Source organism: Volvox carteri, assembly GCF_000143455.1.
Source record: "Volvox carteri f. nagariensis unplaced genomic scaffold VOLCAscaffold_99, whole genome shotgun sequence".
Classification (NCBI taxonomy): domain Eukaryota; kingdom Viridiplantae; phylum Chlorophyta; class Chlorophyceae; order Chlamydomonadales; family Volvocaceae; genus Volvox; species Volvox carteri.
This window is the reverse complement of record NW_003307642.1, coordinates 107,671-121,014: the sequence shown is the minus strand read 5'-3', so window position 1 is coordinate 121,014 and position 13,344 is coordinate 107,671. Positions and strand designations below refer to the sequence as shown.

At 61.3% G+C, this 13,344-nt stretch overlaps 1 protein-coding gene across 1 annotated transcript; it reads right to left on the bottom strand.

Annotated features, from left to right (window-relative positions):
* Window positions 1–5,696: 5,696 nt before the first annotated feature.
* On the bottom strand, window positions 5,697–7,771 carry VOLCADRAFT_46019 (uncharacterized protein; the record flags this gene model as incomplete). Its single annotated transcript, XM_002958574.1, has 4 exons — window positions 5,697–5,909; window positions 6,335–6,424; window positions 6,839–7,028; window positions 7,653–7,771. Coding segments are annotated over 4 exons (612 nt in total), but the record flags the coding sequence as incomplete, so codon positions are not given.
* Window positions 7,772–13,344: the final 5,573 nt, after the last annotated feature.

Below are 13,344 nucleotides of genomic sequence, written 5' to 3'. Positions count from 1 at the left end.
TGCCTTCAGTTTGCACCTCCCTCTCCTCGCTGCTCGGTTCCAACTCCCCGATGTTGCCTATCATCCCGCCAACACCCAGTCCCGGACCCAAGGGGCTCATAATCACGTCCATATGTATGTTGCCAGCACCGAAGCCGCCGCCGCCGCCGCCGCTGCTACAGCCACTCGGCCATTGCTCATCGTCCGCGGCGTCGCCGTCGTTAGCCGTCGTACCAGCTGCGGCGTCGCCGTTGCAATGCCCGGCGCCGGCGGCGCCATCTCCGTCAGGTCCGCCGATACTTGCAGCCACGGGAGCAGCAACGCCTGCAGCCGCATCCCCCTCTGTTCGCAGGGGGGGTGTCGACAGCAGATAACTCCCCGGGAAGGGTCCGTCTGCAAACCTTACCGCAGCTGCTGGCGCCGCCGCCGCCGCCGCCGCCAGCGGCGGCGCCACCACAACCCGCCGGGTGGCCGCAGGTGCCTGGTGGTGGCCCTGGTGGTGGTGGGCCAACACAGCGGACGGGGCTGTTGGAAGTCGAGCGGACGCGCCCGCCTGCAGTTGCATCGAATGGCGATGAGTGTTCGCCTGGACATGGGGGGCGTGGACAGGTACGTGAGGATCCCCCCTGTGCCACGGATAAGCTGCCAAATCGGACAAAGCGCCGAGTTGGTGTTGGTGTTGGTGCTGTTCGGCGGAAATGTGGCGTCTGTGCACTAGGGACCCCGCCCCAGCTCCGGTGTCGTCGCCGCCTCGGCTGCCACAACCACCGTCATCTGCAGCCCTGATACCGTCCTCGGCGTCCGCCGCCGTAGGACCGCAGTACGGCAGTACCGCCGCCGCCAGGCCCTGCCTCCTCTCCAACCCCGGTCCGCCTGGAGGAGCTCGAGTCCTGGGGTCGATTTGCGGGGGAAGGGCGACACGGAGGCCCTGCAACGACGAGGCGGCGTACGCGGCCGCCGGCTGTTGCGGTAGTGATGGCGGCAGTAGCGGCTGCTGCGGTAGTGATGGCGGCAGTAGCGGCTGCTGCAGTTGTGATGGCGGCAGTAGCGGCTGCTGCGGTTGTGGTGGCGGCAGTAGCGGCTGCTGCGGTAGTGATGGCGGCAGTAGCGCTGCGGTGGCTGCAGCGCTCAGGGCTGTAGCAGCCCCAGCGGTCCCGGCAACAGTCTTGGCCGGCGGCAGGTCGTACGCCTGGTCGGGGGAGCGATCTCGCTTCTGTAAACCGCAGCACAGCACAGCAGGAGGGGAAACGGGGGTTGTAAGACGGACCACTGGCGGGTGAAGCAGATAGATATACCCGAGATATAGACGGATATAGTCCAGGAGGGTACGACAAATGCGGCATCAGGAATATATGTATATTGACCAATGATCACTTGAATGGTAGTTGTCTTTGCGAAACGAGTTACTTACCAAAGCTGCCGACTTCGAATCCCAAAGAAGGCAGAAGGCGGGAAAACACTACCTAACTTCCGAGATGAAAGGAAAATCTTAAGGAGATCAGAAAAGCAAAGGGAACCGTAGCAGTGCTTAGGTGTAGAACTAACGGCGGCGCAGAGGAAAAGGTATCGGAAAGTGTAAATCGTGAAATATTCGGGGCCCCAGCTAACACATACGCCCATGACCCGACCAACGCAGCCCACCCAACTCAGCTAGCCAGCCGACATAGCGAGAAACAAATGTGCGGTAAAATATTACCTAACAAAACAAACTGTCAAATAACTGCATTTGAAATTCTAGCAATTGTTAATCTGTCTCACTACGCTAAATCACTAGTGCAAAACTCCCTACCAACCGCAGAAGGTTCTCAAAGTACGGATTCTCCCAACCATTTACCTATATCAACGTTTTACACCCCATCCACCCTCGCACTCGCCTTTGACCGCACGCTCGTGACTGTCGCCGCCTCCGTCCTCCGTACCGCATCCCGGTACAACAAAACCGGCCCTCCAGACGACGGCCTGTCGCTCAGACCGGGCGCCAACAACGGAGCTCTTACGCTGTCACCGCGCCCATGGGGTAACGGCGCGGCCGCCGCCGCCGCCGCCGCCGCTGCGTTAATGGCCACCGTCGTCGCCGCCGTCGCCGTGCCGCTGGCTGCAGCACCACTGCTGCCCCCACCGCCGCCGCCGCCGGCAGCAGCAGCAGCAGCACCCTCCGCTACAGCATGCTGCCACGCCATGTCACGTAGCGGCTGGCGTTCCCGCTGTCGTACAGCATCCGCGGCGGCCCCGGCGGCCGCCTCCGCCAGGGATCTGCTCTCCTCGCGCACACGCGCCCAACAAGCTGAGTCTTCAAGGCGGCGAAAGATCGCATCCAGTCCGCCTTGATCCCCTAGATCTTTCCAGTACGGCAACCCCAAGGTCGTCACCGTGTCCCCCACCATCATCGCCGTCGTGTCATTCCCCGCCGCCTCCTCCACGTCCTCCACGTCACCGCCGCCGCCGCCGGCAGCTGCTGCTGCTGCTGCTCCCGTGTCCCACCTCACCCCCGCCCCCAGCGGCGCTAACTCGCGTCGAACAGCCTCTCTCCCCCACCAGGAGGAGGACCCCAACCCCCCCAGAGCATCGTTGCGAAGTCCAAAGACAGCGTCGCCGTCACCGTCGCCGTCACCGTCACCGTCACCGTCGCCGTCACCGTCGCCGTCACCGTCACCGTCGCCGTCACCGCCGCCGTCACCGTCGCAGTCACCGTCGCAGTCACCGTCGCCGTCACCGCCGCCGTCACCGTCGCAGTCACCGTCGCAGTCACCGTCGCAGTCACCGTCACCGTCGCCGTCACCGTCACCGTAACCGTCAGCACCAGCGTCACCGTCGCAGTCACCGTCACCGTCGCCGTCACCGTCACCGTCGCCGTCAGCACCAGCGTCAGCGGCTTCCGGAGGAATCTTGACGACCGTCCGTGCTCGGGCCCCGTTTTCGGCGGTCCCCCCGCTCTCCCCTCCGCCTGTGTCCCTGTTCGCCATCATCATCATCATCATCATCGTCGTCGTCGTCGTCGTCGTCGGGGCGGTAGTGTCCTTCGGGGGAGAGGAGGGAGGGTGGGAGGGACGGAGGGGGGAGGGAGTGGCGGGCTCAAAAGCGGCGCGGTTTGGATTTGTAGGGTTGGAAGCTGGACGATATACTCGGGGGGGACGATGTGGGCTGTATTCGAGAGATGTCCGTGTGTATGTATATATGTGCAGAAGTCAAGGCAGGAGGAACCCGGCGGGGTACCTTCCCCGATGAGCGCCCTCATCCGCCTCATCACTCGTGTGTGTGTCGACTTCTGGGCCCCCTATACACATACACACACACCTAAATCCCAACAAACCCCCGACCCTTTCCGTACACCTTACTGCATCTCCTCCTCCTCAGCCTTCACGTAATCCTCACTCACTCTTGTACGGAAGTGACGATTCAGGAGGTGAGAGCCAAGCCCTTCCTCCTCCTCCCCCTCCCCCCCCCTTGTGCTCTCCTCAACCCGCCAACATTCCCCCGGCTGCCGGCGGTTGTACGGCATGTCCAGCACTGGCAACGTCGAACCCTGGTGTTGCTGCCGCTGCTGCTGCTGCAGATGCTGCTGCTGCAGATGCTGCTGCTGCAGATGCTGCTGCTGCAGATGCTGCTGCTGCAGATGCTGCTGCTGCAGATGCTGCTGCTGCAGATGCTGCTGCTGCAGATGCTGCTGCTGCTGCAGATGCTGCTGCTGCAGATGCTGCTGCTGCTGCAGATGCTGCTGCTGCTGCAGATGCTGCTGCTGCTGCAGATGCTGCTGCCGCTGCTGCTGCTGCTGCTGCTGCAGATGCTGCTGCCGCTGCTGCTGCTGCTGCAGATGCAGATGCTGCTGCTGCAGATGCTGCTGCTGCTGCTGCTGCTGCAGATGCTGCTGCTGCAGATGCTGCTGTTGTTGCTGCTGCTGCTTCCAGAGCTCCTGTTGCACTTGCTCTTGTTGCTCTTGCTGCTGTTGCTCTTGCTGCTGTTGTTGTTGCTCCTGCTGTTGCTTCCAAAGCTCCTGTCGCTGCTGTTGCTGTTGCTGTTGCTGCTGCTGCTGCTGCTGCTGTTGCTTCCAGAGCTCCTGTCGCTCTCGCTGTTGTTGTTGCTGCTGTTGCTCTTGCTGCTGTTGCTCTTGCTGCTGTTGCTCTTGCTGCTGTTGCTCTTGCTGCTGCTGCTCTTGCTGCTGCTGCTCTTGCTGCTGCTGCTCTTGCTGCTGCTGCAGCAGTTGCTTCCAGAGCTCCTGTTGCTGCTGTTGCTGCAGACGCTGCAGATGCTGCAGACGCTGCAGATGCTGTTGTTGATGCTGCTGTTGCTTCCAGAGCTCCTGTTGCTCTTGCTCTTGTTGCTCTTGCTGCTGCTGCTCTTGCTGCTGCTGCTCTTGCCGCTGCTGCTGTTGCTTACAGAGCTCCTGTTGCTGCAGATGCTGCAGATGCTGCAGGTGCTGCAGGTGCTGCAGGTGCTGCAGACGCTGCAGACGCTGCAGATGCTGCAGATGCTGCAGATGCTGCAGACGCTGCAGATGCAGTTGTTCTTTCTGCTGTTGTTCTTTCTGCTGCTGCTCTTTCTGCTGCTGCTCTTGCTGCTGCTGCTCTTGCTGCTGCTGCTCTTGCTCTTGTTGCTCTTGTTGCTCTTGCTGCTGTTGCCCTTGCTGCTGTTGCTCTTGCTGCTGTTGCCCTTGCTGCTGTTGCCCTTGCTGCTGTTGCCCTTGCTGCTGTTGCCCTTGCTGCTGTTGCCCTTGCTGCTGTTGCTCTTGCTGCTGTTGCCCTTGCTGCTGTTGCCCTTGCTGCTGCGCAGGCGCCGCCGCACCAGCGGTACCGCTGGCGTCGCCGTTGGCCGTCCGCTGGCAGCTTCCGCCGCTATCCGCAACGGCACCGCCGCAGCTCGTCTTTCCCATCCTCTCCGTCACAGGGGGCGACTGCATCGTCCCCCCCACATCATGTGGGTGAGGTCTGAGTTGCTCACTTCGTAAGGCCGTCTGGGGTACGTCACCATCAAGCCCCAGCCCCGACGTCAATCGCAACGCCGGCGGAACCATCGCCGCCACCTGCGTGTTTCTCGTCTGCGCTGTCCGTCGCGGCGTCTCGCGCAAACTGTCGCGATATTCCTGCTTGATGTCGGCCACCGCCGCCGCCGCCGCCGGCGCGCCACCCCGCCTACCGCTTCCGCCAGGCGCGGCGCCGCCAGCTCCCCCCATGCCATTGGCTTGCCGCGGGTCCTTCGCCACCGCTGCCGCCGCCGGCAGGCCCCGCTGCTGCTGCTGCTGCTGCCGCGGCGGCGGCGGCGGCGCCCCTTGCAGCTGTGGCTGCTCATGCCCAGTGTTTCGATGGTCATCGCGTTGGTTTTGGTTTTGGTTTTGGTTTTGCAAAAGGATGTCCAGGTCGCGCAGCTCATTCATCGCTCGGCGGTGAGCCATCTCTTCGGGCATGCCGCGTCGGGCGTAGCAGAGCGTTCGGGACTCTTGCTCCAGCTGCCGGTTGGCGTCATCCCACAGACGACAGCTGCAGCTCAGGACAATTCAGGAGGAGAAGAACAGAAAAGATGAAATTGAAGGAAAAATCGGAAAAATCGGAAAAAGAGACGGAAGGGCCCCCTGCCCCCTGCCCCCTGCCCCCCCCAAACACCTACTTGCAAGTAGGCCGGCTGCTGCGCCCATTATGCGGAAACATCCCGCGCCCCACTTCCCCCCGGGGCCCAGCCGCGTCGGCAGCAGCCGCTTCCTCAGGCGGCTGCACCTTCTTCCACAGCGCCCCGCACTTGTAGCACCACTCGGCGCCGCACTTGCATGTGATGTGGTTGCACCCCTGCGCCATCTCCACCAGCTGACGGCACTGCGGACAGGGCTTCCAGACACGTTCACCAGAGACCCCAGCCAGCGCTGCTTCGTCGCCGCCGCCGCCGCCGCCGCCGCTGCTGCCGGCCCCCAGACGCACCTGCATCGCGCGGTACTGTTCACAGGACTTTTTGCACGTCGTTTATTTACAGACGGGAAGCCGGGGAAAAGGCGCGGGACGGGGAGGGGCGGGGAGGGGGAGGGCTTGAGCGGGGGTTGGAAAGGGACGGCATGGTGGAGAGATCGGTTCAATAATACAGGTCCAGAAGATCCAGATCGTAGAATTCCAATCGGACAAGCAGGAGAAAGGAAAAGGGGGAAGGGGAAAACACGCGGAGGAGTCACCGGGCCGGGTCCACTGCCTGTGCGACATGAAGAGAGAGAGGAGGGGGGTGGGGTGGAACACGAGGGAGAGATGCTCAACCAAAGCGACCTCCCCGCCACACACAAACCGCCAAACCGCCCCAAGGAGAAGAAAGCCACATCAGCAAGTAGCGTACTCCCCCCCCCTCCTGGCCCCCCTTCCCAACCATCTTCCCCCTCACCACTCACCACTCCGATATGCCACAACACCCGGCATCGGCCACACAGCTGCGCGCGGCAACCGGGACAACGAACCGGGGAGTTCTCCAGGTGCTCCCCCTCCTGTGGGGGGGTGGAGGGGGGGGTTGGGGGTGACGTACATACATACATACTCAGGTTAGGCACTACTGTTAAGGCACGGACCATTGCCCCCGGGAAAATCCCGGGATCGAGACCTGTCAGGGTCGAAAATCCTTCCGATGGTGGAAGGTAAGGAGCCCCTAGTCAATGGACGGTGGTGACCTGGGATAAAGTTGACTTGCGAGCTGACCAGGAATGGAGTTGGGCCGCTGTCCACCCGGCATATTCCGTTGGATGCCGGTGGTGGGTGCGGAACCTGAGCGATCGACTGAGAAGTTGGCTAGGGTGACTGGATGAGGGTGCCCCGAAATACTGGGGAAGGCAGGGTCTGCCGGGTAGCAGCCACGGGTGAAGATATGACCCCCCTGTCCCACACATCATACATACATACACACTTACGTCCAGCACCATGAGCAGGCTGCATTCGGGGTTGGGGCAGTAGAAGCGCAGGGGCTGGGGAAGACTGGACTCCACCTCCAGCTGCGAGTACGACAAAACACAAAAACGCACCGCAACACACCACCAAGAATCATGCCAGGGTACGGGACCAAACACAGAGCAGGTCTGGTTCTTCTCCGTCCCCCTCCTCCCCCTCTTCTCCCTCTTCCCCCCTCCTCCCCCCCTGGCGTCATGTGAAACCCTCTCCCCCTTTTTTGACCCGATATTTGTTGCACCCTCTACCTCTACCTCTCCCTCCCCGCGTCGCTACTTCATTCCCCTCCCTCCACCAATCCCACTCTCCGTTCTGCTTTCCCTCCCCCCGCCTCCTCCTTTTACTCCCGCTCCCTCCCTTCCTGTCCTCCTGTAAACTTCCCCGTGCTGGGGCCCCCCTCTCACCCGCCCTTCCCATGCCCCACCCACTCACCATGATCAGCTTGTTCCGGTCCTCCGCATCCTTAAGCAGCTTCAAACCCTCCGCAACACTCACCCCAGGACCGCTGTGTACGGAGGGGAGGAGGGGAAAGACGAACCACGAGCGAGTGAAGGGGGGAACGGGAGGGGAGGGGTGTAGCGATAGCAGATAGCAAGAGGGGAGCTTTATACACAACAGAGACAACAGCAACAGTAGCAGCAGCAGCAGTACCCACTATATCCCCCTCTTCTCCCACCATGCCATCCACATGCGTGTCTTCCTTCTGTCCCCAAAACCCCAACCGCCCCCTTTTAACCCCTCCTCCCTCCCTCCCCTCCTCCCCCCCCCGCCAACCTGCATCCCGGCTGCGGGCACCTCACTGGAAACGCCCTCCTCCGTGCGGCCAGCTGCACGTGGCGGGACAGACACAGCCCACAGAACCGGTGACCGCAGCCGTCTGCAGTGCAGCGGAGCCCGTGAAGGCGCCGGGGAGGGAGAGGACAACGATAACGACAGCAACAGCAATAGCAGCAGCAGCAGCTGTTGCTCCAGGGAGGACAGCAATAACGGAAAGCAATAACGGAAAGCAATAACGGCAATCAATAACGGCAATCAATAACGGCAATCAATAACGGAAAGCATTAACGGAAAGCAATAACGGAAAGCAATAACGGAAAGCAATAATGGAAAGCAATACTAACTGGGAAGTCTTTTCAAGGGAGGAAGGAGGGAAGCAAGTCTGATACTTGACGTCGAGCCACCAGGGCTCCTGCGCCCGGACGCCACCGCCACCCACCCCCTCCTCTGAGCTGAGCCAAGGTCGGAATGTTGCGGTTCGATAATATATAGCATGACGGCGCACTGCACTGCACTGCACTAGGTTCGGTCGGCGAATGACACCGTCGTTCCCTCACCAATTGTGTGGAAGGCCTGTAACGGCTCCTCTTCCAGGCAGATGCTGCAAGTGAGAGTGCGGCCGCCATCACAGTGATCCGCATGATGTGGATGCGGTGAGCCCGCGGAGGGCCCCGCTCCGAAACCACCCGCTACTACTGCCGCATCTGTCCCTGCGGCTACAGCTCCAACCGCATCCGCTGCTGCTGCTCCCGCCATCGCCCTTGCCGCCACATTCACGGCTGCTGGCCAGTCCCTTCTTAGGTACGTTTCCGCTTTCATGCCTGCTACTGCTGGTAATGATCCTGCTGCTGCGGCTGCTGCTGCGGCTGTTGCTACTGCTGTGCCCGGCCCACTCGCGGCGCCTCTGCCTTCACTCGGAGGACTTGCAGCCCCTGCTGCTGTGCTTGGCCCCGCATCCGCACCTGCACCTGCACCCGCGCCTACTCGCGCGACATCACCACCACCACCACCGCCACCACCACCAAGAGCACGAGGTTCGGCAGCACCTGCACCCAGGTCAGGCCCATCTGTTCCTGCACCCCGTGTTGCTGCCGCTGCTGCTACGTTGGTATTGATTGCCAGATTGGCAGATGTGTTATGCATTGGAATGGCTCGCTGTGGAGTGCGGCCGGGCGGACCTGTTACGCCACCCGTCGCGCGGTACTGTTCACAGGACTGTTTGCACGTCGTTTATTTACAGACGAGAAGCCGGGGAAAAGGCGGGGGAGGGAAAGGCGGGGAGGGGCGGGGAGGGGGAGGGCTTTAGCGGGGGTTGGAAAGGGATGGCATGGTGAGGAGAGCGGTTCAATAATACAGATCCAGAAGATCCAGATCGCAGAATTCCAATCGGACAAGCAGGAGAAAGGAAAGGGGGGCAGGGGAAAACACGCGGAGGAGTCACCGGGTCGGCTCCACTGCCTGTGCGACATGTGGAGAGAGAGGAGGGGGGTGGGGGGGAACACGGGGGAGAGATGCTTAACCAGGAGGGGTCTGCGGCGATGTGCATTGTGCTGGTCGTCCGAACAGGGCGACGGAGTGGCGACCTCCGGGGGGTGGGGGGTGTATAGGAGGGGGAAATGGGGGGGGAAAACCCCTAACCCTAACCCTAACCCTAACACCCCTCCCCACTCCCCCTAACCCCCATGGCAGTTTGTCGGCAGTTGTCTCTTTAAAACCTCTGAAAACCAAAGCGACCTCCCCCGCCACACACAAACCGCCAAATCCCCCCCCCAGTAGAAGAAAGCCACCGCAGCACGTAGCGTACTCCCCCCCCTCCTGGCCCCCCTCCTGGCCCCCCTTCCCAACCATCTCCCCCCTCACCACTCACCACGCCGATATGCCACAACACCCGGCATCGGCCACACAGCTGCGCGCGGCAACCGGGACAACGAACCGGGGAGTTCTCCAGGTGCTCCCCCTCCTGTGGGGGGGTGGAGGGGTTTTTGGGGGGTTACGTACATACATACATACATACATACATACATACATACATACATATGTATGGGTGTATAATGACGACCTGATCGTTAGACTGCAACCTGATTGCTACCATGGACATCGGCTGCACACGGCCGCAGGTGCCAAACTAATTGCCAACCTATTCATCTCAGAAATGGTAGGATAGAAATGGCGAACGGAATGGCTCAGAGGAAACGGCCGCGGACTACCGCGCCGAGGACACTTGGAAATGGCGGCACGAGAAAACCGACAGAGCTTCCAAACGCTGGCAGGGCAAAAGCAGCTCCAAAGCGGATTAACGCCTTTAACGTAGTAACGCTGGACGGCTACAAGTACAGCTCGGTGCTGGAGTTGGAAACCGTTGACCTCGTCGTCCATTGGCCCGCGAGGTCCGACCGGAATGACTTAATGGCTCAGATATATGGACCATTAGGAACAGCTATTCGGTCGACGCTGGGGCAGCATTTCAGCTCTGCCGAGTTCAACTGGTGGGGCGGCCCACGCATTGAGAAGCGGCTTTCATACGCAGCTGGGGCCGAGAGCAACATCGCGATGGACTTTTCCATATTGGTGCCAAAAGGTGGATTAGCGTACTTGTTCGAAGCCTACGGTGAACGCATTCGCGTGAGTGGGGTGCAACTATATGTTGCCCCCACGAGGACCCCATCGAGGTGGAGCTGCAGATCAAGAACCTGCTCAAAAAAGTCTTGCCGGTACAGTGCCGGGAGATTAAGGGAGTCCCCACCAAACTCAGCGTCCACGGGGTCGCTGAGTTCCTCGCCAGGGCCTACAGCACCAGCAATCAGCCCCGCACAGTGACGGAATTTCTGTACCTGATCCCCACGGCCATGGCCGACACCTGGCAGCTCACCCTGCCCCGTGATCACCGGGGCTTGCCATGTGAGATGCCGTATGAGTACTACGGGTGGTTGGGCGAGCAGCACCAGGTCGGCTGTTTAAAGGCCGCCACAAGCTGTCACCCAACCTCGAGGTAAACCCCTACCTTATGCCCCGCTGTCCACCACCCCGGGAGGAGCTTCGCAAGCAGCAGCGGAGGCAACGAGAGGCGGCGGGGCACCACACCCAGCAAACCCGCCCAGCAGACCCTTCACCGCCAATGCCGCCCATGGCAGCATTCAGCGGCCCCACCCGCCCGGCAACCTACCCTGGACCCCCGGGACAGGCCGTGGAGCCGCAGGTGTCAGGGTTACAGGCGGCGGCAACAGAGGGAAATGCAGCGGAGTTGGTTTACCCCCCCACCACCACCACCACCACCACCTCCGATGCCAATGCCACTTCGGGCGCCAAGGGAACACAGCAGCGGCAGAGGAATCGGAGGCAATGGTGGACCAGCTTTGCCAACTGGACCCGGTAGCAGCAGAGTCCCTCCCTCGCAGCCCAACAACAGCGGCAGCGGCGGCAGTAAACCCACTGCCCAACCTGGCGGGACCGACACGGCGGGTCCCACCGGGTCTGCAGGCTGGATGCTACAAGGAAAGAAGGGTAAGAAGACCCCCATTCCCGACCCACCCGCAGTCCCTCGGGAGGCCAGCCAGGAGACCTTGGGAACAGCGCTACACAGGGCAGCTGGCCCAGGCAAGCCGACTGCACCAACACCTTCAGCTTCGAAACCAGCCGCAACAGACATGGACTCGGAGGATGAGCATACATTGGCGGTGCCGGATCTGGCGGATGAGGAGATGGTGGCGGAACAGTCTGAGGATGATACCCCATCAGCACACCAACCGCTAGAGGCAGTAGCCAGAGTCCCAGCTCGGGAGTCTAAGCCCCGAACTGGTCAGGCCAAGCAACGCCTGCAGCACCTATCGGAGGAGGAGCGGAAGGCACGTAACCGGGCACAGACGGCCAAGGCAAACGAAGCCCGCAGAGCCTCAGCTGCAGCTAAACGGGAAGCCGCCGCGATTTCGGGGAAGTCAGCTAAACCAAAGAAGCAACAGGCGAAAAAGAAGCAGCAACAAGCGACTTCGGAGGCCCCGACTGGCAGCGACATTGAAATGCAGGAATCGGACTATGAGGATGCCACGGAGGCCCAGGTCATGGAGGTATGTGCAGTCCAGAGGAACCCCAGGAGGAGTCCCCGACTCCAACCCTTCAGCTGCAACTCCCCGCCGGGACCCAGGCCCTGGCCAGTGCCAGCCCCCCAGAAGGGGATGGCCCAACCAACCCACCCGTTCAGTAACATGAGCTGTCCAAGAGCTAACAATGGGACTCGCCAGCGGGGAGCCACTCGAGGCCATCCCCTTCGGATTGCGACGCACAATGTACAAGGCATGACGGCGAGACACAGACCCAAAGTACACGCAGCAGTCAAGCTATGGGCAGAGATGGGCCTGGATGTGGCGTGCCTCCAGGAAACCCACCACACCAATGCTCATGAACCAAGGCCGACTAGAAAATGAGCTAAACCTGGCAACGCACGCTGCACACACCCGGGGATGGAAAGTGGCGGCCTACTCCTGGTCCGACTCTCCCCACAAAGCGGGGGTTTTTATCCTTGTCCGTCGGAATTTGGCTACCAACTTGGAAAAGCCGCCTCCCACTCCCCCCCTGCGGTCAGAGGGCGGTTTACCAGCTGTGTACTACGTTGGGGAGGACACCGTATTCACATTTGCAATGTGTACGGCCCCACGGGTACCTCAGCACAAGCAACCCCGATCCGGCAGTCGCTGTTTACAGCCACACTGTCTGCCACCACCAAGCATGCAGCCGAGAACAGTGACACCATGCTGGTCTGGGCAGGTGACTTCAACTTTGTGGAAGACCCAGGGCTGGTCTCCACAGCAGGTCCAGGAGGGCGACGGGGAGATGGCGACCTTCTTCGGGCAGCAGGCCCCACCATGGTGGACAGCCACCGCCAGCTGCACCCCCACAGTTGCGACTACACCCACTTCTACAGAGCTCCCTGCGTCGGGGCCTCCCGCCTAGACCGCATCTATGTAGACCACGGCACCATGCCATACATTGCTAAGACGGAGATTGCCGTGCAAACACCGTCGGATCACAAGCCAATGGTCATGCACCTGCTGCCGTGCCGACCAGAGAGCAAGGGCCCAGGGAACCGACGAGTGCGGCTGGCCTTCACATCACACCAGGACTTAGCCGCAAGCATGGAGGCATGGATCACCAGCCAGTGTGCCACAGCACCATCTGCGGAGGACAACCCTTTGGGCCTGATTGCGTGGTGGCCAGCTTTTAAACGCCGGCTGAGCACCCTGGCCCTTCAGCTCAACAAGGCGGCACAACACCGCAAGCTCAGACCAGGGGCCCGGGCTCGGGAGGTGTTACCGCAGGTCCAGCTGGCAAGGCAAGCGGTGGATGCAGCCCCCACAGCAGCCACTTCAACAACTGGTCGAAGCCCAGGCAACACTCACACGAGCACATCGGGAAGACTGCCGGAAGGATGCCATGGAGGCCCGCACCCACTGGCTGCGGGCAGGGGAGAGGCCGAGCCCATCCCTTACAGCCTTCCTCCAGGCCCAGGCTGTAGACCAACAACCAGCCCCTGTCGCCCTGCAAGCCTTGTCCGGCCGACTTGTTACCAACCCCGCGCAGCTGCCCCAGGTGGTAGCCAGTGTTTTTTTTTTCATTTCTGCCGGTTAATTTTCCAGTCCGAACGTAGGAATAGGTTTTTAGTCGCGGGAATAAAGGTATTCCGAATCTGTAAGGCGCT